Below are 23585 nucleotides of genomic sequence, written 5' to 3' on the forward strand. Positions count from 1 at the left end.
AAGGAATGGACAGTTTCCTCACACTGTCCTCCATCATGAGTATTTTTGTAATATATTTCTTTTCACAATTTCCCCGTCATGTTTCCCCTCTGCCTGCATCTTGTGATCTCATTTTGCTGTTATTCCCTGCCAACTATCTAGAATGCTAGATAATTGGTTAGAGCCTGCAACGTGTCCACGAGCCTAACGAACTGTATCTTTGAAGCATTTACACATAGCGATCAAACCCAGATCACCACAGATCAAACCCTAACTTGCCTCTGATCTGGGGCTTTCCTCAACGACATCCAAAATTTGTCGGCAACTTGAAGATTGGGCTTAAACTATGTAGTGTAAACTGGGCTGTAGCTTCTGCCATCACTGCCTCACCGTCACTATCGTGAGTAATCCCTCATGGTTTGTTCATAAGGGATTACTCCAGAATAATCCAGAGTTTGGTTTTACAGTGTAAAACTGCAGCAGCCTGAAATTCATTGCTTAGCTTTCTATCCTTTCTTTCAGGCACTGGTGGCTTTTATTTGAAAGTGGTGATACAGGAAAGGCGTCAGAAACAGAGGGGTGGCACAGGCCCACAGGCCAGGACTCCAACATTAAGGAGCTGTAATGAGGACCTTTAGCCTTTATATATGGGGCGACTGCTCAAAAAGTTTAGCTACCGGGCAGAACTATGGCTAACCTCAATGTAGCCGCAGTTCACAAATTCACACCTCTACACTAACCTCTACCAGCGCCTCACAAATGGCGTTTTGCCTCTTTAGGACCACGCTTTGGTCCCCATGAGGACTACTGATCCCAACAAGGATGATGTTTATACAAGAAAAGTCCCCATAGTCATAAATCACTTTATGAAATCATATCAGGTATTACGGAGGGAGACACAAAGACAGAAAGACAGTAAAAAATCTATGGGGTGAAGCGGACCAAGAATTGGGTTACGGCAAACTGCTCATGGCAATTAGCTTTTTTCAATCCACTAAAAATTAGCTGCAACAGAAAAACCCATAACAAAAGCATAACGGTGCGCTCAGACCGGAATTTTTCGCGCGACGTGATTACATACAAAGTCAATGCAAAGACGCGAATAGACGCGGATTCGAGCCGGCAGCGTGAAAGGCGGTTTTGAGGCAGCGCGAATGAGGCGAATACGGCCACGCGAATGACAAGACGCGAATTTGCGCGAGTTCAGAAAATCCAACTTTGGCGAAATATTCGCGTCACGACAGCCTATCAGCGTTGAGATTCTGGAAGACAGTGACGTGGAGACAGATGGACAGGCGCTCCGCAGCTGAAATAGAGTCGTGTCTGGGTCAGTGACATTATCCGTAGGTGCACTCAGCTCAGAGAATTTCAGCGCCTTCTCCAGGATTTGCGTCTGGATGACGGCCGCTTCCAGCGGTATTTCAGGCGTTCACTTTTCACCTGTAGTTGGTGTCCTGCCGAGAGATCACGGCACCATTCCTCACGAGCAGGTCATCAAACTGGGTCCTGGTGAGCCTGAAATATCGCTGGAAGCGGCCGTCATCCAGACGCAACTCCTGGAGAAGGCGGTGAAATTCTCTGAGCTGAGTGCACCTCCGGATGATGTCACTGACCCAGACACGACGGCGTGTGCGTTTCCGACGAATCTCGGACTGCCACAGCAGGTACAAGGACGCGATGGTACTTATATCAGCCATGGTTGATGAGAGAATGAAATGGATAGCCCCTTGAGCGAAAATTCGCTCGTTGTTTACTCGCAAATAAGGCGAGTAAATTCAACTACACCCGCGGCAAAACTTGCGCGAGTAACGCGGTGCGGTGCTTTAACGGTAAATGCGGTAATTTAACGATAATAATGACATATTTGCGAAATTCATATCAATTATAGTTGACTTGATCAGATGAGAAGCCTCTGACTCTAACTATGCCTGCCTCACACACCCACACACACACAACTGACACCAAACCAAAGCCCTTGTCTACACCCCTACTGTCAATTGCCACATCATCTGTTCTCTTAATGTTCAAACATTAAGAGATTAAAAATAGCAATAAAAACAAACACAAATGACCCAGAGTTGACAATGACAGAGTCTTGGTACGGTGCTTGGTGAACTGATAAATTTGACGAGGCCTCAGTCTGGGCGTTAACTGTTGATGAAAGCCGCATGAGGCTCAATGACTTTGACAAGATGGAGTAACATGAGATTTTGATGTTTTCAGAGAAAAAAAAGAACCACCAAGGACGTTTTCATATTTTGTCTTTGAAACACAGAACAGACTAATTGTCTGTGAGTATCTGAAGTGAATTCTATTCATAGAACAAGACAGTAACACACACACAGGCACACAGAGGACAACTTGATGACAGATGGAAAGAAATTAGAGGCAAAGTAGCTTTAATATTCCATCTCTTAATAACAACCAAAAGCCCTTCCCCCACCTCTGGCACCGCAGTCTCACACACGCACACCATATGCATGTTTATGTGCACACAAACCGTTCTGTCCTGGAGAAAAATTCAGGACTGCTCCAGACAGAAACTCTCCAAATTCAACCCTTTCATTCTCTTCCCTTTACCTTGCCCCCCCACCCACCCCCCAACACACACACACACACACTTCTACCTTCCTTTCCCCTGCTCCCCCTCCCCTCAGTACACCCACAAACTCAGCCCTGTTGCCCTCCAGCCTCACAGCAAAGTAGAGAGCAATCCCTTGGTGGGTCAGCCAGATTAAACTGCCACTGTAATCCGCTTGGCTTTCACCTCCTTGTCCTGGGCTGAAGAGCGCGAGGGATGGAGGGATGGTGAGGAGGAAAGGAAGAGGGGCGGGTGGGTGGATGAGTGGGTGGGTGGGTGGAGGAGTAAAAGGGCAGGCGGATGGAGAAAAAGAAAAAGTGAGACAGCAAAGGAAGAGAGGGAGTGGGAGGGGTGAGGGAACAGAGGGGGAAGGCAGGGCTGGGGGGAAGTAGCTAAATGACAACAAGGGCACGAGGAGAGAAAAACAAGGAGGAGAAAAAAGGAAGGAAAGTAGGAGAAAAGCAGAGGAAGGCAGCACAGGGCTGATTCAAAGGAGTACAAAAAGGTGGAAGTGAATAATGAATCTCGTAAAGAAAAAGATATTAAGGACGAATGAGAGTCAAATAAACTGTTACGAGAGGGAGCGATGAAGGACAGTGGGGTAATCCTGGCGGCTCAGATTCTGTGGCGAATAAACAGGAAACTATGCTGAAGTACGCCCTCATTTTCTTGTAATGATGAAATTTGTTTTGTGTGAAATTTGGAGGAAATGACACATAGCCCCTCATGGCCCATCAGTTCTGAATCCTTGCCTTCGTTTTGTTGTGACCTGGAATTGTTGCTCCTCAGCTTCCTCCCCCCACTTTTGGGCCAACTAGTGTTACAACAATGAAAAAGCAGGAGACGAGTGGGGGAATGTGCCACCCGCCGTCGTTCTGTTCAGACCCTCATTGGCAGTATCGGAGACATAAACCAAGAAAGACGACGTGGATGTGAAAATAAAAAAAAAAATTAAAAGGAGAAGTTGTCGCTGGTATTGCTAATACATCAGCGAGCACAGTCAGAGGACCATTTTTATCATGTTATTAGTAAACCTGCACCCGAACACTTGTTTCACAGAGACGTCATGAATTGTGGTGTCCAGTCATTTACATCCCAGTAAAACCCCCACCACAACTGATATTTAAGACCACTCGGGAGCAAGTTGTAACCGCACATTAAAAATGATTCCCTAATAAATGGACGAGGAGATTTGCTAAACTAAAAGTTACTGGTGTTTTTGTGGGGATGGGTTTATGATCTGATGTCAGTTAAGCTGCTAAGACTTGTTTCTTAACATAAGTGGTTCACTGGATGTTAAGTGCTGATGTAAGCCTGCTGACTGGCCGCTCACTTCAGGCAGCATTCTCCTCCCCTTTCACTATGGGTGCTTTTGACCCACAGGAACTTCTTCATAGTTCGTATCCCTATTGGAGGAAGTGCCCTTTCTTTTATGTGTCGCACAGCAGGAACTCTTGACTATCGTAGTTAATAAAACTCCTACATAGGAGCAGGTACTCTAACAGCATGGCTGATACTCTTGTGACGTAACCGTTTGGGGGTGCATGACTGAGCAGATGAAAACAGCAACAGAACCAGTTATTACCAAAGGAAACTGGTAAAGATACAATGAACATTAGCCATCTAAACAAAGAGCTTAACATTAGTCTTAAACTTAAACAAGACACAGGAGTACGGACCAACCAGGATTTTTTGAGCCTTGCAGAGGGGTTGAAATTAGATTTTGATTCTTCCACCAACTGCCTACTGGCTGTAACGCCACGTCAGGGTTCTTATGTGTAGTCTGAATTCAAGATTCAAGATTCAAGCAGCTAAAATGTCACAGAAGGTCCTTCCTAGTCCCCATTTCCTTCAGCAAGCTCCTAGAACTGTTGACCACTGCTGTGGTCCAAAATCACCTAATCTCAACAGGTCCTCCAATTGAAACTAACACATTAGTCGTTCGTTGAAAACCTTTAATATGACCCATAACGGTGTCCTTTAAAGTACCAACCTAAAAGTGACGGGAAGGATTGTGACTCCTATGAGAGTTTACACATCAGAGCAGACATCAATCTCGAGTGTTTCCTTTAACAAGCTACAAAAGCCTCATAAGGAGGTGGGAGGGGTGGTTGGATGGCACGTTACACACAGCGCTTTCGATCATTTCCATAAAACAACTCAGTGAAAAGTTTAATACCGGTTAAAACACCTCGGAGTTATGTTCACTTACAACACTTAGTACTTTTGTCACTTCCAGGTTGCGCTTAGGCATTAACATGACTTAGTTACAGCTCAAAGTTGGAACTATTTGGACTTAGAAAACAGCCACGGTTAAGGCTAAAATACATGATTTTTAGAACGCAACCATAACCTTGATGGGCGCCACCTTTACAGTTCACAAGGCTACTGAATGTCACATGTGCATCTGTAGGTCATTTTGGACTGCACGAGCAAACAACCCACAAGGTCAGTCAACTTAATTTGCATGTTATCATTTTTATTACCCTTTGCGACTCGAAAACCACCTCTCTCTGGAAATATAACTGGAAAATTGCACTGGGATAAAAGTATAGTTAATACAAGAAAAGTTACTTTGAATAAACTGCAATGTAATGTACAATACAATAGCTTAAATCAAGAAAAACTTTGGTAAAAGTAAAATACACAAAAAAGGAACAAAAACATATCAACATGAATTATAATCTGTTACTTCCAGTCTCGGTTCTGGCTCTGCAAGCCTCATGCTGAATCTTTTAATCGAGGTACACTACAATTATGATATATCATGTAGGTGTATCGATACGCAGAAGTGCAAAATAAGAACGCGATGCTAGTACGCACTTCAGTCTTAATGTGGAGAAACCAAAAAATGTGAGCTTTGACTGTACTAAAAAGAAAAAAATGCATCTTTATACTTATAGTAGTTAGGAGTGGCATTATTATTTCACCAAGTCATTATATATTTATTTCATCCAAATTAAGTCACCAAAAATGATATAATACCTTATAAGTTGTGAAAGGTGGTTACACTTGTAAACAACAACCAATACCAACACTGATTTCAAATTTGACTGTTTTGATGCTGAAACAGTAAAATCAGTTCTGAATACATCAAGCGGAGCTCCTCTTAGCAGACTGTGTGTGTGTGTGTGTGTGTGTGTGTGTGTGTGTGTGTGTGTGTGTGTGTGTGTGTGAGAGAGAGAGAGAGAGAGAGAGAGAGAGAGAGAGAGAGAGAGAGAGAGAGAGAGAGAGAGAGAGAGAGAGAGAGAGAAGGGGTGCTAAAGAGTGTTAAAGTGTAGAAAAGAAATAGCATTAACAGGTACTCCCACCCAGCCCCCCCCCAGCTGACCCCCAAGTTAATCACTCTAGAGAGGGAGGGAACGAGGGAGAAAAAGAGAAAGAGAAGGAGAGCCAGGAAGAGGGAGGATATCCTGCGAGGAAAGGCTGTGATATATGAGCAGGCTACTTCAAACAAGCGGGGGGAGGGGGACACTCCTTCCCCAATAAAACCAGAGGAGGTAAAAGAGGGGAAAGAAAAGAGAGGAAGACTGAGAGAAAGAGGTACAGTAGAAAAGGAGAGAGTTTGAGGGAAGTTGGTGTTAGATGAGTCACAGAGGCTGAATGTGAACGAGAGGGGGGATGCCCCCACTAAAGGAAAGCCATAAAACCCCCAAGAGTAGAAAAAGCTGACCTGCTTTATACTGTAGCTATAGGCAGAAATCTGCAGGAGGGCTCCTTTAATGTTCAAATGAAGCCTGAAGTCAAAGAGTGAGAGAAAATTTGCATCAGCTATTCGATTTACCGGGACAATGATTCAAGATCAAATCGTTACTTATGTCATTTACAGTTTATTAGATCCCAATGAATACAAAACCTCTCCCTCCAACCAGTCTGATAAGCAGTCATTTTCTGGATTGCATTTGCTTAATTCATATGATGAGCAAATGAGACTTATTATTAAACAAGCAGACAAAACTGTAGCTTCTAAGCTAATCAGCATCTTCTTTTAAATCTCATCTCAGAATTCTTTATCTTATAATTGATTATAATCTTATAATTTTGGATAATGTTTACCCCGAAATGTCAATTTTTTGTGTTGTTTCGCCGATACAATGACTCAATGTTTTTCAGGTGCTATGAAGTCATAGTGCTTTTTACACAGAGAAATATGGTTTTAGTATCAATGCAGCTTGGAAAGAACGTCTGAGAACATCTGAAAAAAACGAAGGAGGAAAAATGCAAACCTACTGCAGCGTATCAAAAAATAAAAAACATCAGATCAGCAAGGAGAGTTTCTATTTGGGTTATTGAAATTGTCAATATCGAATATTCAAAAGTTTCAGTTACTCTACAAAATGGTTGAAACAAAGTTTGCAGTTGTTCTGGGAAGAAGAACTCCCAAGTCTGCACACACAATCACACACACACACATACAGAGTGTATATTCCAGGGCACACACGGCGTCCTACAAGAAGTGATTGATGAATTCAGGAAGGGGCTCTTGGGAAGAGGAAGTCCAGTCTGGGTCGGACTTCATCTACACATCCATCCATGGGCACCATCTGCATGCACTCACAGATCACACTGACTGAGGTCAACCCCCTCTCTCTGTCTTTCACACACACACACACACACACACAGGAACGTGGTCCTATACTCATTTCGACATGTGATACTGCTCCTCTCGGGCTGTTTACTATATAATGCCTTTCATTCACCGTCACATAGCAGCAGTGTGGCTGACACAGGAGGAGGGGGCCTCAGAGTCAAGGTGAGTCGGGCTGGTCGGACATGCTGGCATTTTCTTGTCCCAGAACCAGGGTACCACAACGGGCCGGCATTATGCTGTTTTTTGACAGCAGCCATTACGACAAATAATTGAAGAGCAAATGAAGACAAATGATATGATTGCAGAGAGCGTCCCAGCAGTCAATCCACTATCTAGGTGGTTCCCATTCAAAGCCATTGATCAGCTTTACAACCTAAGTAGCTGGCCAGGAAACTAAATGGTGGCGATCAATGCTATTTAACAGATTATTGACTGCTGACTGGTTGCCTGGGATCAAAACAGAAAGAGTGGGATGAAGAAATAAGCAAATAGAGGAATGGACTGAAAACACATGAAATTGGAATCGGTTCCTCAGCCTCGGTGATGATAAATGGGAAAGGAAAACACTGAGACAGCAGAGAGCGGGGTGAAGAAGGGAAGTCACTCGTTTAGAGTGTGGATGAATGTGCATGATTATGTGCATTTAATGAAGAAGGAAAGCACGAAAAAAGAAAAGAAAAACAAAGAAAGGAAGCAGCAGGACCAAAATAAAGAAAGCTCAGTCTGCAGTTAGAGGTGGTCCGGGCTCACACCCCCACTGCACACCTGAAACTCCACGTTTGTGCAGCTTTAAGAAAAGAAGGATCTCACCAAACATCACTCGGCTTTTTCTACTCGTCTTTGTTCAGCTGATTTTAAACGAAGCTCTCAAGTGGCGCACAAGCTGGCACATAACCACAACCGCTTGCACTGCAATTACATCCCTTTGACTGTGTGCTCCTCGACGTGCATTTTCACCATCTATGTTCACAGTGCACGAGCCAGTCTTGAAGAGGCAGTCTGCTCATCGGGCCTTCGGCTGAGGAGAGAGCTTTGTGCCTGTTCGGTTCTTCATGTGAGAGTTTTTTATTTAACGCGAATCAAAATCAAAGTGGAGGCAGATTCAGAAAGAAGAGAGTGGAAGAAACCTGCAATGACATTTATGTGTGTGTAAATGTGTGTGTGTGTGTGTGTGTGTGTGTGTGTGTGCGTGAGAGACAGGATGGAGCTGGGACCACCAATAATCCCAAACTATTGTAGTGTTTAATACACACAGTAGTGTGTTGCCATGGCAACGGGGCCCAGCTCTGGGGCCTGACTCATGTCAGTGAGTATACGTTCACGATCCGGCATCCGTGCTGCGTCCGCTGTAAAGCCTCCAAGTGAGTGCGATTGCTGTCCAGCTCCGTCTTTATCCGTGTTTCTGGAAATTTACTTTAAAGCGCACACGCAAGACATAAAGACAAAAAATAATGTTTGTGCTTTGAAACAGGGAGGAAAAAAAGTGCCCAAGCTTCAGTGAATCACTGTGTGCATGTGTGAGTGTGAATGCAGGCTCAAAAAAGGCTGTAGCAGAGGATATAGTGTGTGTCTGTGTGTGTGTGTGTGTGTGTGTGTGTGCTTGTGCCAGCATGTGCCGGTGTGTGTGAGTGTGTGTCTATGTGTGTGTGTGTTCACGCTCCCCTTGCCTGTTCTCAGTTCAGCAGAACCTCATTAATTCAGCAGGAATGGAAATCATTTCTGCATGGAGTGCACAGGAGACAGAAAGAGATGGAGAGGAAGAGGCATGGAAGGGTGGCTAAGAAGGGGGGGGGGGCACAATGAATACTCAAATTTCTTCATTTTTACTAGATATAATTTAATTTCCAAAAAATAATTTCTAAACGTACTGCACAACACAACCATTGTACAATATTAAGGAAATAATTCTTAGCATAATATTGTCTAATCACAATCACACTACTGTGGGATTTAGTCATTTGGTTGACTACTCTTGGTAAACAACACATACAGTATGTCTCAACTCAGCCTGGATTTATTCAAACCTAAATCTCGTAAGATTTACACAGCAAGTTCTTAAAAAAAAAAGACAAACAACCAAATATAGCAAATGTCCAGATGCATGCATTAATGAAAAGGCAATCTTTCTCATGTAGTAGAAGATCAGAGCAGAGCCTCCCGTCCTCGTCTCTCCATCCTGCTACCCGCCACCAGACAATATGGAGCAGACAGTAATCTGGCCATGCACTGAAGAGATTACAGCATCCAACAGAACAGTTCAGCACAGAAGAGAGCAGCTCGGTTCAGCACAGCACGGAGAAGAGCTGCTTTTCTTATACCAAGATCAACACTCTGGTGATGGTCCCAAACAACACAAAGCAGCATTCTGCAGCATATCCGAGCACACCGAAGTGACCCAACTGAAATCAGCCTCTTTACTCTCACACTCGCACACACTCCTCCAGAGCAGACTGACCTTTTCCGGGGGCAGCAGAGCACAGAGTAGTGCAGCGTAGTGGATCTCTATTTCAAATGTCACTTTTTACACTGAAGAGCTGATGTGGTCAAATCAGACGGAGCAGACGGGACACATAAAGGGAATATCTCATGTGCTGTGCTGTTACCCTCTCAAACAATTGCTTTTTCTTTGTTTTTACATGCGCACTATGTGTCTATGAACACTCCAAACGTCCAGTCAACAATGAAGCAGATATGCTGAACTATTTATCCACAGAACTTAATCATGAGATATAAATAAATGATCTGAGGCTTTTCGTCCAGACAGTGGCGTCGAGGTTGGAAGTTCACACACTGCAGTTGTTACCGAGTACGTGAAGTGGATTTTTGGATTTTCCAGCCTTCTCAGAAGTATTAACCCGAAACAGCAGCAGGGGAAGCCTGCACGCTCTGTTCTGACCTTAACGCCGGCTAATAGCTGCCGTACTACCCACAATGGCATCGAATTGCCAAAAGCAAACAAAGATGCACACATAAGAATCTTTACTGTGCAAATGATAAACTCAAAGCAGCTCCAACTGTGGGTCGAATAAGAAGCATGGACGTCTGTATGGAAAGAGACAGCACAGACACAAACTCCCTGTTCATATATTGAGATTTTACTCTGTTTTTATATAGTAAAACAGAAGTAATGACGCAGTAATTATACAGTACAGTCTAAATAAACACAAACAGCAACTCATTTCCGTCGTTATATAATTTTTTTTAATGAACTGTGTTTTCATGTGTGAGTCATGAGCAGCTGCTTGACAAACCTGTTTAAGCCCGTGAGCACAGGTCAATATGGGGTTACTTCAGGCTTTAGGACCTAAAGGTAGCTGCTCAGTGGCTTTCTAAATATGTGGAGGTCTAGATGACTAACAGACACAATATTTATCTCCATCGTTACAAAAGTATTAACTAAAAGCAGATAATCAGTTATGCTGGTGTGAGGTGGAAGAGGTTCAACTCCAGTCGAAGAGGCTATCTTTCAGTTATGAAGTGTTTTAAGACTTGCCAAAAAATGAAAAATGTATAATCTTTGACACAGTCCCAATAAAATGTATCTATTATCAAATCAAATAAATTATCAAATATTTTCATTATCCATCTGTTATGAGGTGGCTTTAAGAGTCAATAAGTGGCAGATGATTATTAGATGCATTGCTCAGAAGTAAATCTAAAACTCAAACTTTCAACCTGTACTCACTCCAGGAGAGAGGCGGCTTAAAATAGCAGTGTCCCGAGGGTAATGTTATTTCAACTGCTTAAGTTGTTTGTGAAAGCTGCTTTCTTCTTCTTCTGAGGATGAAGAAGAGAGAAAGTTCAAACGGAAAAAGTTGCCGGGTGGATAACAAAGGAGGATGGGAACAGGACAAACTGAGGGAGAGCCAGAGCCGCGAGCTCAAATGAAGGAAGATGACTTAACCCATAAGAATAAACAGACAAATGAAAAAGAAGCACGTGTTCACTTAAAACTGTAATTTGAACAGCAACGAATGAAACAGAAGCAATCAAACTGTGCAGATGGCTTCTCTCTACACATGTACCTGTTGTTCTGCATCATTGGCATTTGTTGCCCTCAAGGTGATTGTAAGTGTAAGACAGTTGCAAGTAGGAAAAAAGGAAGGACACGAATTCAGAAGGCAAGTGGAAAGTGCAGCCGAGACACTTCACCAACAGGCTTTTCATGTAATCGTAAAAGAGGTCTGTGAAAGAGCATGCAAAGCCTTTAAATCTCACACACATGTTGAGCTCTGCACATCTAAAAAAACTCACGACTCCCTCTGACTAAACTGATAAAAAGAAAACCACAAGCTGAAACCTACACATAAGCCGCCGTCATACGAAACAGCAGCGAATGTAGAGTGTTACTGTCTATCAAATTTCTGCCTCCTGCACACAGTCACTAACCCCGCCTACTTTTTGTCGCAGGAACGCGTCTCACGCGTAGAATCAATTTTTGTCTAGTTGATGCGTTATTGGCGATTTTCATCATTTCAAAATCTATTATTCGTTGTTTTGTTGCCTTTCTTTACATGATAAGTCAAAATATACACTCTGGTTTAACACTACTGAGCCGAAGCGTTATGACAGCCGCATATGTTGGTCCTTCATGTACCGCCAAAACTGCTCCCCCTGGGCACGGGGCTCTACAAGAAATCAGTAGGAGCCCTTCGAGACATTAGCAGCAGATCCTTTAAGTGCTGATATGATGCGACCTTTGCACACTAGACAAAAGGGTCAGCCAACATCCACTAAAATGCAACTGTGGTCTTCAATGAGGGAATATATGATTGATCCAACTCAGAGGACTAAGCAGCCCCATTTGTCCCATTTCTGCCACAATGTTAACAGCAGACCTGTTGCTTTTAGCCCGTAGCCCCTCGATCTTTGTTCACTCGCACTCCAATTTAAGTGTGAAAATGGTGTAGACTCCAAACAGGTGGCCGCCACTGATCAGACCTGCTCCATTTACATCTCCTAAACCTCTTTCATGACTCATGTTTCCCTACTTGGACCCACTTTTGGTCAGTAGCCTACTTCTTATCTCAGACCAAGATGACCCCACAAACTCTGCAGTTTCCAGCCGAAAAACAAGTGTTTCTTTACTGTCTGACGCTATATATTCCAAACATTAACAAGTGCCATTGTCATGAAATAATCTAGTTAGTGGCTTGATGAAGTCATGAAGTTATCATACATTTTTGGCACATTATAGTACAAACACATCTGTATAACATCCTTGAACCCTAAAGGTATATATTAGCTAACTAAGAATAGCTACAAAAATGTGGAGACAGCGCATAAAAAGAAAAAATAGGCAGGGAGAATAAGTAAAACAAGGAGGAATAACCGTGTGTAAAAGTGTAAAGCTTGGGGAGAAAAATGAATGGAAGTGATGAGATGATAAAGTTGTTGTGGCTTTGAAGACATCAAAAAAGACAACAAGGGTGCTGTCACTACTGCCGACTTTAGCTGACAGGTACTGAGAGGGAGGGAGGAACAGAAGGTGTGGTAATGAAAGCAGGAGGGATGAGGTTATCATGGTGAATAGAGGGGAGAGCTGAATGAACCAGGTGTGGCAGCAGCCACAGAGGTAATCAGTGGACCAATGGGGAGTCATTCTATTCAGAGCGAACAGGCTGCCAAAGTACCTGAAATAAAAATAATCATTACACTGCATTAAAGTCACTGTCTGTAAATATACCCTGGGCAGCAGTAAAGCATGCTCAAGGTGGCCCGTGCACCTAAACGCACACACATCTGAAGATCTAAATACACACACATGCAAACAAATTTAATGCAAATACTTCTGAGGACCTGGTCTCTGGTGTGAAAATCAGCATGACCCCTTCCCCTGCTGATTCTGAGCCTTAGTCCCATCATTAAAAAGAGAGACAAGCTTTTAGCTCAAACAAACTGTTCTCTAAATATAACTCAACCAGCTCAAAGCACGTTCATTATCCCCTTCTATAAGTTATAAGTGCTATTTTAGAAACAGAAACCCCAACAGAGGCTTGAACTGGATCTCTCTCACACATTCATTCAGCCTCTCAGCATTGGTGTCTTTGGAAAATGGGGATTAATCTGCATTTAAGGAGAATTTAAATTGCAAATAAGGCTTTGTAATTGTTTTGGTCTTTAATCCTAGCAGGGAGGGCCTCACTGTGATGCAAAGTTAAGACGGACGAACATCTCAGGCATTCATCTGAGAAAGGTCTGTGTTTGTGATACAGCAAGACCAATAAGAGGGGACTCCAACCGGCATCGTGCACACATGTACACACACACACACGTCGACACATACATATACATGCATGCACTAACACGAGCAAACACACTCCTGCAAAGGCGCTCAAACCAATAGGCTGAGGGTGGCCAGTTTATTTTGGTTGTGTGTTTGGGTGCCCAGCTGGTACTTGAGACTGGTGGACTGGCAGCGCAGTGGCAGACTGCAGACACACACATACAGACACATGCAGTGTGCCAGGAATGCACAGTGCCAGGCTGCAACGGCTGCTGGCTTCAAGCCCGCCCACTGCTACAAAGAGAGGCAGAGGGTGAGGAGAAAGGCCAGGACTGTGTGAGGGAGGGAGGAAGAAGAAAGTGAGAGTGTACAAAGATATGATTAAAAAAAAAAGAAAAGGGGAAAGAGTGTCTTTTAGATTTAATAACTGTTCTGATGTTTAATAGGATGACACTCAAACCCTGACGTGCCAAGGAGAAAACAAGACTGGGTTGAAGGACAAAGTGAGGGTTGAGTTATTTCTTTCTGAGAAAAGTTCAAATTTGCAATAATCACTCAGCTTTATTGATTTCTTAAGTCATCTCGATTGAATGCACAGCACTTGGGTTTTAACAGCTCAGCGTAGGTTATCTGAAATTTCCCCGGTATCCAAAAGGGGTCAACTTGACACGCGTGGAGTTTTTTTTACATTTTTTTGGTTTTAATTACAACCGTCAAAAGCACCTACTGTGCAGACTGTGCTCAGAAGTGGCAGCAGCCCAGAAGAAAACTTCTTGGGTTTATACAAACCCTGTTGACATCGCTGCAAGATACTGCACAGAGCTTCTGGAACCTACAAAAATCCCAGCCACCCTGCCACACCAGCCCAGAGTGGGATTTTAATGCAGGTTAGGAAAAACCCTTTTTATTTCCTCACACATCTTTTTAACTTTGGGTTTACTAAGTGAAGAATCTCTCTGAACAGAGACTAAAGCTGCCCAGTAATGACAAAAAAAAAAAAAAATCAACATTAATGGCGATTATCTTGTTAAACATTAGGATCATGATTGTTCCAGTCAAAATGAGTCCAAAAAGCTGTGTGCATCTCTGTTGTTTTGCTGACCAAAGGAACCTCTTTCCATCACTTTGGTTGAACAAAGCTTAACATTGCATGCTCTGTGAAACAGGTGCACTGTTTTTTTGTTCTTCTTTTATAATTGTGAGAAAATCATAATCTTAAATATTGAGTCTCGTTTTATCCTTAATCTTACAGCCTCATAAGTGTCGTCACACACTCGACGTCCCAGCCCAGTTGCACAGTTCGCCAAATGCACTTACTGACCTGTACAAGAGCAAGCAGTCAGCCGTGAGTTAAAAGGAAAATCAACATTTTTTGCATTAGATATCATCTGCAGGCGGGACTGGTTTAATTTAGGAACTTGACATAAAAGAAGGGGATGGCTTCTCAACTCTGAAGAGTTAACCTACAGGAGTGTATGTTTGAAGATAGATTTCGCTCCCTGGGACCTGCCTGACAATCCCTGTAACTATCATCACTGTTTTAGACTTAATGAGGAATGGCAGTAATGGAGTGCTCTGAGCTTTTCTCTGGGAGGAGAGAGTAGGGAGCTCCAGAGCTGCAAAAAAAACCCGGCAGAGTCAAATCGATTCACCAAAAAGGAAATTTACTTAGTGGAGCTGTAAAAACCCTCACACCGTTACAACAGGCCGGTCTGCCCCTTTTCTCAGGGACTTAGGATACAGAGTTATAAAAACATAAAGGACAGCACAAAGGAAAGTTCAGCAGAGGCATCATAATTGCAGTAATTTACACAGTTTTTGTGCAGGACAGTGTGTTTTTACACAATGGATAAATGGATAAGTGGATGTGGTTTGGGAGTAACCACTGTCAGGGAACTTCAAAGATTATGAGAGAGACAGCAAGTGTCTGTCTGCGTGTGTGTGTGTGTGTGTGTGTGTGTGTGTGTGTGTGTGTGAATGACTGAACGCAGTCTGGAGAAGCAGGCCTAGCAAGAGAAGCATCAGACACCCCCGGCATGGAAGGTCGCCCTACAACTTCTACAACTGACAAATTGCTCACTTCAGCTCTCCACAGTAATGCAGTTATAGTTGGCAAACCAGTGATGAATGTTGCTTTTTTTAATTACTGAAGCATAATTTATTTTCTGAAAATGACTACACTGAAGCCGAATTGGCAGAACTCACCCTAGCTTCATGGGGAAAGATAAACAAATGCCCCAAGGAGTTTTCACTATTTCCCAGAATGCTGTATTCATTTAAAGCATCCGTTTAAATTTTATGGATGATGATGTTGCAACTAAGAGGGTATTCATGGGTAACTGGGTTAGGAAAATTAAATGGAACCGAGTTGGAAATCTGCATGAGAAGAGTGAAAGTGAATGCTGCGGGGCTTGGCTTCTACAATAACTTTGCTCAGGCGGATTGATGACATTTACGCTGCTCTGGCTAGCAGAAAGCGGTGCAAAGCTAGCACCAAAAGTCAGATAAACTAGGAAAGACACAGACTTCAAACAGAGTCCCCAGTGCTTTCAGACACCACTTTCTTCCTGCACACTGATACATCTTCTTCCCTCCTTCTCCAGCTCCCTCTTGTCCTCCTCCTCGCCCTCTCTTCCACCCTCTGCCGCACGTCTTCCTGTCTCTGTCCCTGAATTGTTGTCTCCATGTTTCCACCTGCGCTTCTGTCTGCAGAACAGAGATCCAGGAGCTCGTCCTTACAAAGTTGAGATCAACCCCAGCTCAGTTTAAGCTTGCCCAGAATTAACCCGCAAGGAAGGGAATCATAAACAAATCTTTGATCCTCTGCTTCTGTCACTTACAGACCTCCAGCCGCGCACACACACCCACACACCCACACACACACACACACACAGCTTGAGGGCAGCACTTTTAGGCTTTGTTGCCTCTCTCAGAGAGAAGAAGGTATACATACACAGAGGAGCCAACTGGCCTTTTTCTTTTAGACTGTAACAACGGCAAACAACGGCACACAAAGGCAGCGTCCTTTCGCTCAGCACCCGTCTGCCTCCAGCCGGCACTCCATGCAAAAACTGGTATTAAAAGATGAAGCAGTCATTAACGGAGGAGGTGGTGGCAGTGGCAGAGAGGTAGAAAGACAGACAGAGGCAGACAGGATAGGAGACACAATGCTGTGGCATGCTGTTTGTGTGTAGGCTATATTTAAACTGAAAACAGCCAGGAGAATGTGCATGAAGAAGATATCGCTGTGCCAACGTGGTGGACTCTCGCTCTCTCCGCATCCCTCCATCCATACATACTCTGCCTATATTATGGATGTTATTATTATTCCTGCATGTCGTCATGTCGCCCCCGCTTCTCTCCTTCCCCCGAGCAAGGAAGCAGGCACCGCTGGCACCCAGCCAGATTACCCAATCAATCTCCTCTGAGAAGGAGGGAGGGTGGAAGGAGCGAGGGGGAGGAATAAGAAAGAGAGCGTGGAACAGAGAGGAGGGGAAAGAAAGAGCAGCAGGAGGGGGTTGGAGGATGGTGAGGGTGGTGAGGGTGGTGGGGGTGTTGGCGGTGAAAAAGACCTGAGAGGAACCGAAGCAGGCAAGATGGTGCAGGATGAGTAAATTTTGTCTCGAGGAAAAAAAAACGACGGGGATAAAGGCCGCTTTAAAAGAGATGCGTGGATTCAAAATGAGGAATATTGAGCACCTGGTACAGGCGCACAGTGACTCACAGTGATGAAAACACAGCATATCACATACACAGAGTCCACACAAAGGCTCGGCCATCAACGGTTGTTTACAGAGTGCAGCTCCTCCCCTTGTACCACCTGTTACTGCGGTCGAACTGAACAAATGTTTAACCCTCTCAAAGAATCCCCCAGCAACAGCCAACATTGTATCTCCATCTATCTACAGTCTGCACACTGCATGCTGGGAACACATCAGATCAGGGCTCTTGTTTTCCTCATCTTATTTATTGGATTAATCGATTTAGAGCTGAAACATTTAGCATCCCAATCTATAGGTCAACAGAAAATGCTTTTTATTTTTCATGCAACCAAGCCAAACCTTTATTTGAGCATTTGATCTATATGATACTATTCGTAATTTGATCCCTGAGGTTTCAAAAGAATGTCAAATGAAGACATTTATACAATCTTGAAACTTACTGGAAATAGTTGCATATCTGTCATCATATCATTTACTTTAGTGGACAACTTGTCCAACTTGCTTGTTTTAACTGGAAAGAAAAAAAAAATCGAAACCCTAAATTTAATCAGCGATACTGGAGTCCGAGTGATTTAAAAGGGAAAGCCACTGAAAATCTGAGTCGCTAAAATTAAACTTAACGTTTTTTGATATATGACGTTTTTAAATATCCTTGTGACCATTTCTGGTGACCACTGCCATGGCAGTCTTCATCAGTTAGCCAAAAGCTGAGTGGAGGCAGTGAAGCACTGCAATGTGTACATGCGCGTAATTTGCACGGGGGTTACGGGGGTCATGACCCCCTCAAAAATCAGATCCAGCTAATATAACCCCCCCAATATCATCAAATCATCAAAAAATATCATAAAATTCTGAATGAATAACTTTTGTTTGTTTTCTTTATTCATTCATTTCATTTCAAGATAGTATCATGTTTTAAATAATCTGTAATGTAACCCCCCCCTCCCAAACCGACTACTTGGTATTACCCGACCCAATTTCTCTACCGAAAGTTTGTATATGCACAGCCGCTGGACCTGGTGAGTGGTGCCAGAGGGTGCCAGGGATCACTGTGTGGAACCAATGTCACTGAACTGTATCTTAAGTTGCTGTTTGCTCCAAAACAGTCACACTTTTTTGGGGTTTGTTGTGCTAAGAGGTGGATTAACGAGAGTTAAATTGATGGAAAAGGGCTGTGACGGCTGCTCAGAAAGTTCACAAAGCTAGTGCAAAAGTCTTGAATGTTGTCTTGCACATACCAAGACGTTCACCTCATGTGTTCCTTATATGTGATCCTGCAAGGCGAAACCAGTCACTTTGGTAAAATTTACAAAACTAAGTTATTGTGCTCACATGAACGGCCATAAACTAAGCTTTCCAACGATATGTATATTGAGGCTATTGCTATCGCTTAGATAACTGCATCCAAAGTTGGCATGGTTCTCCTGTCACGATAATGCTAGAAGAGAAGAAAATCACCTTTTTAAGCGTTGTTGACAACTGGAATAACTGCTAATGTGTTAAATCTTCACCGGGCTTAACAGTCAAAACATATGTTTTTCCGTGAAATTTGTTCAACCCGCCCAGTTTTCCAGTCGTTTCAGTAATATCTTGTGGTCAACTGTATCAAATGCAGCACTGAGATCTAGTAGAACTAAGACTGACATTTTTCCACCGTCTGTATTCAGACATATGTTGTTAAACTCTTTGTCAGAGCAGTCTCAGTGCTGTGGTTCTGTCTAAAAGTTGACTGGAAGGTGTCATAGCAGTTGTTTTGTTTTAAAAAGTAATTAAGTGGTTGAAAAACCGCTTTTTCAATGATCTTACTTAAAAATGGGAGATTTGAGATAGGCTTGTAGTTGTTCATTTGTGTCTTGTCAAGATTGTCCTTTTTCAGCAGGGGTTTGATTACAGCTGTTTTTAGTGGCTCTGGAAACACACCCGACATTAAAGACAAGTTCACCATCAGTAACAGGTCTGACTCCTTTAATAATATTATTATTAATTTATAGCAATCTTAATGTGATAGTAAGTGGGCAATATGTGAAATCAGTTCCGAATAAAGGTGCAAGCTGCACTCCAGTGTGCCACCCTGTATTGTGTGATGTATCGAGAGTTGCATTGTGCATAATACATTTGCTGCATGTAGGTGCCAATACAGTGATGAAATTGATTAATCTTTAAGTTCTTGTCATCTGCCAATGTTGGCTAGTGCTTAAACACTGAATTTAACTGTGTCGTTATGGCATAAATAGTGAAGTGAACTGCTGCATTTACGTTAAGTAGCCTAAATCAGTAAAAGTATCGCAATGTATTTCTAACACAGGAATGGCAAATTAGCGAGCAAGAAAATGATTAAATAAATAAATAAATATGCTGCGAGTTTAACCCCCCCAATGGTAGACCCAAAGTTACGCCCTTGAATGTGTATGACGCACTTGTAGCACTAAATCTGTGCCTCTCCGCAGGCGCTGAACCCGAGCTGGCATGAATCGCAGATGTTTGGGGTCGTGACCTCTGGCTGGGGCAAAGCAAAATGTCTGCAGAAACAAGGCAGAGTGTATCACTTCCTGAAAGACTGTTTGGTCTGTGATTGCAAGAGTGTGTCACAGAAGGAGAAAACAAGACTCATTTTTCTGCCGGCTCTAAAAGAGAATCACCATGGGCGAGTGTGCGCGCCCGCACGCTTAAGTAGGCTTTCTTTATCTCAAAGCCCGTGCCTTTTAATCACTCATATTGCCTTTCTAAAGATGTGCCGCGTTCTTATAATCAAACGCGTTCCCTCAGCAAAGTGCTCTTTTGAGGAACATCCAAAATCCAGCAGAAAAAAAGAACAATAAGACGTGCGGAGCGCTTTTAAGAAATAAACAAGATTAAAAGGCAAAGTGAAGAGGCAGGACAGAAATACAACTTCAACAATTAAAATAAGAGACTCTCGGGATCGTTATGATACAGTATCATCTCCCTTACTGCGAGCGTGTATGTTCATTTGCATAAAAGTGTGGGTGTGTGATATAGACATAAGCGTTGCTACATGTGGGAGTGTTTACTTGCGAGCTTGAGTGTCTATGATAGCAGATTCACCATTCAAGGGTGAAGCCAACCAGCTACCCAGCTAGTCTGAGGCCTCCAGTTCTGGGAGCGCAGCCAGGGCTCCAATCCCACCACATTCCCCTGGATTAGCTGTCAACCAGTCCCCGGATCTGAGGATTAGCACATTATATTCCATTATCTTCCCCAAACTGGAGAGTCCACAAAGTCGGTGGGCTAGTAGGACAAGGCTGAGTAAGAGGTGCCTTCAAAGTGAGCCAAACTGAGACGAGCCAATCCAAATCTGTAACCAAGACTCTATTCTGGCTCAATGTTGCCTGGCAACCAAATTAGTTCCAGGAAACAAATAAGCAAACAGTATTTTCATATATCAATTACATTGCACAGCATTGATCCACAGAACACTAACAGCATGGCTGCCAGAGAAACACCCTAAATTATAATAAAAATAAAAAACATAAATAAAAACAATCCAATCCTGCGTTATCTTGCACACATTCTCCTTTCACTCTTTTCCCACTGAGCAACACAAAGAGTGGAGCGTGTGCGACTCCTGGGAGCCGTGTTGTTTTTCACTCTGTGATCCGGGCGCACTCAGGGGAGCAAAGGAGCCATTATCAGCAAGGGGCCGTGATAGAGACTCGATCAGGCCGTCGGTCTGCGGGGACCAGAGAGCCAGAGTTAATCAGAGACAGACAGACCCCTCATCACCCCCGGGATTCACACGCTTCGACCCTGACACTCTCTCTTTCTCTCTGTCACACAAATGCACATGCACGGAAACAATCACAAAAGCTCAAGTGCTCAGTCACACCTTCCCTTGCACTTTACCGCTGTCAGAGCCACACCCTCAACTATCAATTTGGACGATGATTGACATCTAAAGTCAGCAGCAGACCGAAGCAAAGAAAGTACACCTCACAGTACTCTTTGATTATGAAACAGCATAACCGAAAGGATACCACAAAATCCCTAATATTTTTCTCACTGTAAGCATCACAAGGTTTCATTTGACCAACTTTATTACTACATTAGGGGGACGTTAAACTCGCCTTTTAGAAATCTAGCAGTTTCTCTGATGCAACACAAACAAATCAGTTCAACAGCTGATGCACTCTGACCTTTTGAACCCTAACCCTACCATGGTCTCAATCAGCTCTTAGTCACTCATCCTCTTCAATATATCAAGTCCTAAACTTCAGTTTGAGTCATTTGGTCAACTGAGCCAATTACAGAGCTGCGGTGGTAACTGCGACTCTGGCTGATTTATACAAGCAAAGACTGAAACACGTGTAAAGGCTCCCTAAACGGCAGGAGAATTTGAAGCTAGAGGTTTGGCTATATATTGACCAGCGCTGTCAAACAGGAGCCATTAAAGAGCTGACATGCAGGTATCCAGCTGGCTTACCTCTGGAGAAAGGTGTAGGAAATTATATGGCATTTAGATTAATTAGACACAGTTGTCAGATTTAATTAACTACTAAGTTTAATTAACCATGTAATTAATCTTATGGTGGTCCAACACATGCACACACACAGACAGGCGCGGAGACACACACACATCAACTCGTGGCCCGCGCAGACATGAACAGAACATGCGCAACAAATGCAATCTGTTCGACTGACAAGCGCTCACACTTTTGCCGTCAAACCTCACAAGAGAGTTCAACTCAACGGGTGAGCAGCTACAAGATAAAACAGCCTGAGTGAAATGAGTGTGGTAAGAATAGCACAGCTAATCCAGTTCAGCTTTAACTTCTGCTCAGGTGGAACGATAATCTCGCGGCTGAAGCAGTTTTGTCCAGTCAACATCCGCACAACCACATAATCCTTTATCAAATATATACCAGCCGACGGAGCGCAAATATTTATCACAGAGTTGACAGGTTGACATAGAACACATTATGGGCAAAGAATGAGATCTATGAGTCCTGTCAGAATAGTCGTTCGCAGTTTGCAGCTCTTCAAGAAATGTGTGTGTTCAATAGGTTACTGATTGACTGGTGTAACTCTTTAGAAGATGAGAGGGTCAAAGGGGCCCAGTGATCCTGACCTTTCATCGCAGAGACCATCCCCTGTAGCCACAACAAGAGCAGCCTTGTGGCTCTGAATGTGCCCCTTCTGTATACGTGTTGTGTGTGAATGTGTGCGTTAATGTGCTCGTGTGATCGGCCAGCTGCTTTGTATGATTTGACCTTTACTGAAGCCACGAGTGGACCAATAAGTAGCCAGGCAGTAGTCTGACCTTTCACCTCTGGGAAAAGAGAGTCGCTGTGCCCGGAGGGGTCAGCGTTTCAGTGTGGCCAGCAGCTGAGTTACAGCGTTATGCAGCTGAGACAGATGTGAGAGAAATGATATCTGATCAAGGCAGAGCATGTGAAATGTTGTAGAATGCCACAAAGACTCTCTATGAGACATTCAAAATTCAAAGACGGGGGGGGGGGTCTAAAGGCTTTCCCATGAAATATACAAGTGGTGTCTGCGTTTTTAAAGGCAGGCTATTTCAAACGTCTGACACACAGTCTGTCCCATCCAAAACAGAGGCTGCAGCAGGCAGACCAGACACACACACACACATCAAGAAACACAGACATGTCAAAACAAGAACCAGCAGCAATATGTCAGGCATAATAGTCCCTCCTTTCTGATCCACACGGTGCGTGTGATTGTGTGTTCACAGGCATGTGTAAATTCTGGAAGTGTTTATGCGTGTGTCCTGCAAGAGGATTGGTTAAGTTCGCTCACATAGTCATGGAAAGCCTTGGCCTCGCTGGAATGTTCGCATGTCTCCCTCCGGTCCGGGGCAGCGCAGTACAGATCCCAGAATACACTGTGCACACAGGACAAGACAGCGACAGCAGTTAGACACTTTACTCTGTCATCCAAACACACACATCATGTTCTTAGTGTTTGTGACTCTCTTGCAGATATAATTGCAAATCCCAGATAAAGACAAGTTTGTGTAAAAAGCTTCAAAAGGTTAAACTGAACACATAGAAATAAAACAAACGCACTCACCGACATTTGTAAAGTGGAGCAGAGATTTTGCAAACGCTGTGTTCAACCATGTTCAATTACTAACAAAAGATGTATTTTGTTTGCTCTCTTTTATGTTTGGGTGGCCAACGTTTCAAACATAAACCAAGAACCTGTCAATGTCAGTATTATTCAGAAGCTCTAACAATAGCAGTATTTAATGTACGAGCAGAGAAAGACCTTTTCCAAAGTAAAATTGTGTTCGTGTAGGTTTTGTTGGAACCCAAACATCCTTTCCATCATACTGATTCAATGTCCTGAATGGACGAACAACGTCTGGTAATACTGTCTTGTATCTAAAAAAATGTGGAAAAACTGATAATATTATGATTCGAAAGAATCTGATTAAAAAGAGTGGGAGTGGGCGACGCGGCCGAAATATCATCTTTTTTTATTATTATTTTTTGGGGCTTTTATGCC

General features: G+C 43.3%; 1 protein-coding gene across 2 annotated transcripts in view; it reads right to left on the reverse strand.

Moving 5' to 3' along the window:
• ssbp4 (single stranded DNA binding protein 4) overlaps positions 1-23585 on the reverse strand; it is an 85777-nt gene that overhangs the window by 38931 nt on the left and 23261 nt on the right. For both annotated transcript variants that reach the window (XM_075485178.1, XM_075485179.1), the window contains exon 4: positions 22875-22959. In XM_075485178.1, the coding sequence (XP_075341293.1) occupies positions 22875-22959 (85 nt within the window). The remainder of the gene's footprint in view (positions 1-22874; positions 22960-23585) is intronic.

The sequence above is a fragment of the Odontesthes bonariensis genome, chromosome 15 (genome assembly GCF_027942865.1).
Source record: "Odontesthes bonariensis isolate fOdoBon6 chromosome 15, fOdoBon6.hap1, whole genome shotgun sequence".
Lineage (NCBI taxonomy): Eukaryota > Metazoa > Chordata > Actinopteri > Atheriniformes > Atherinopsidae > Odontesthes > Odontesthes bonariensis.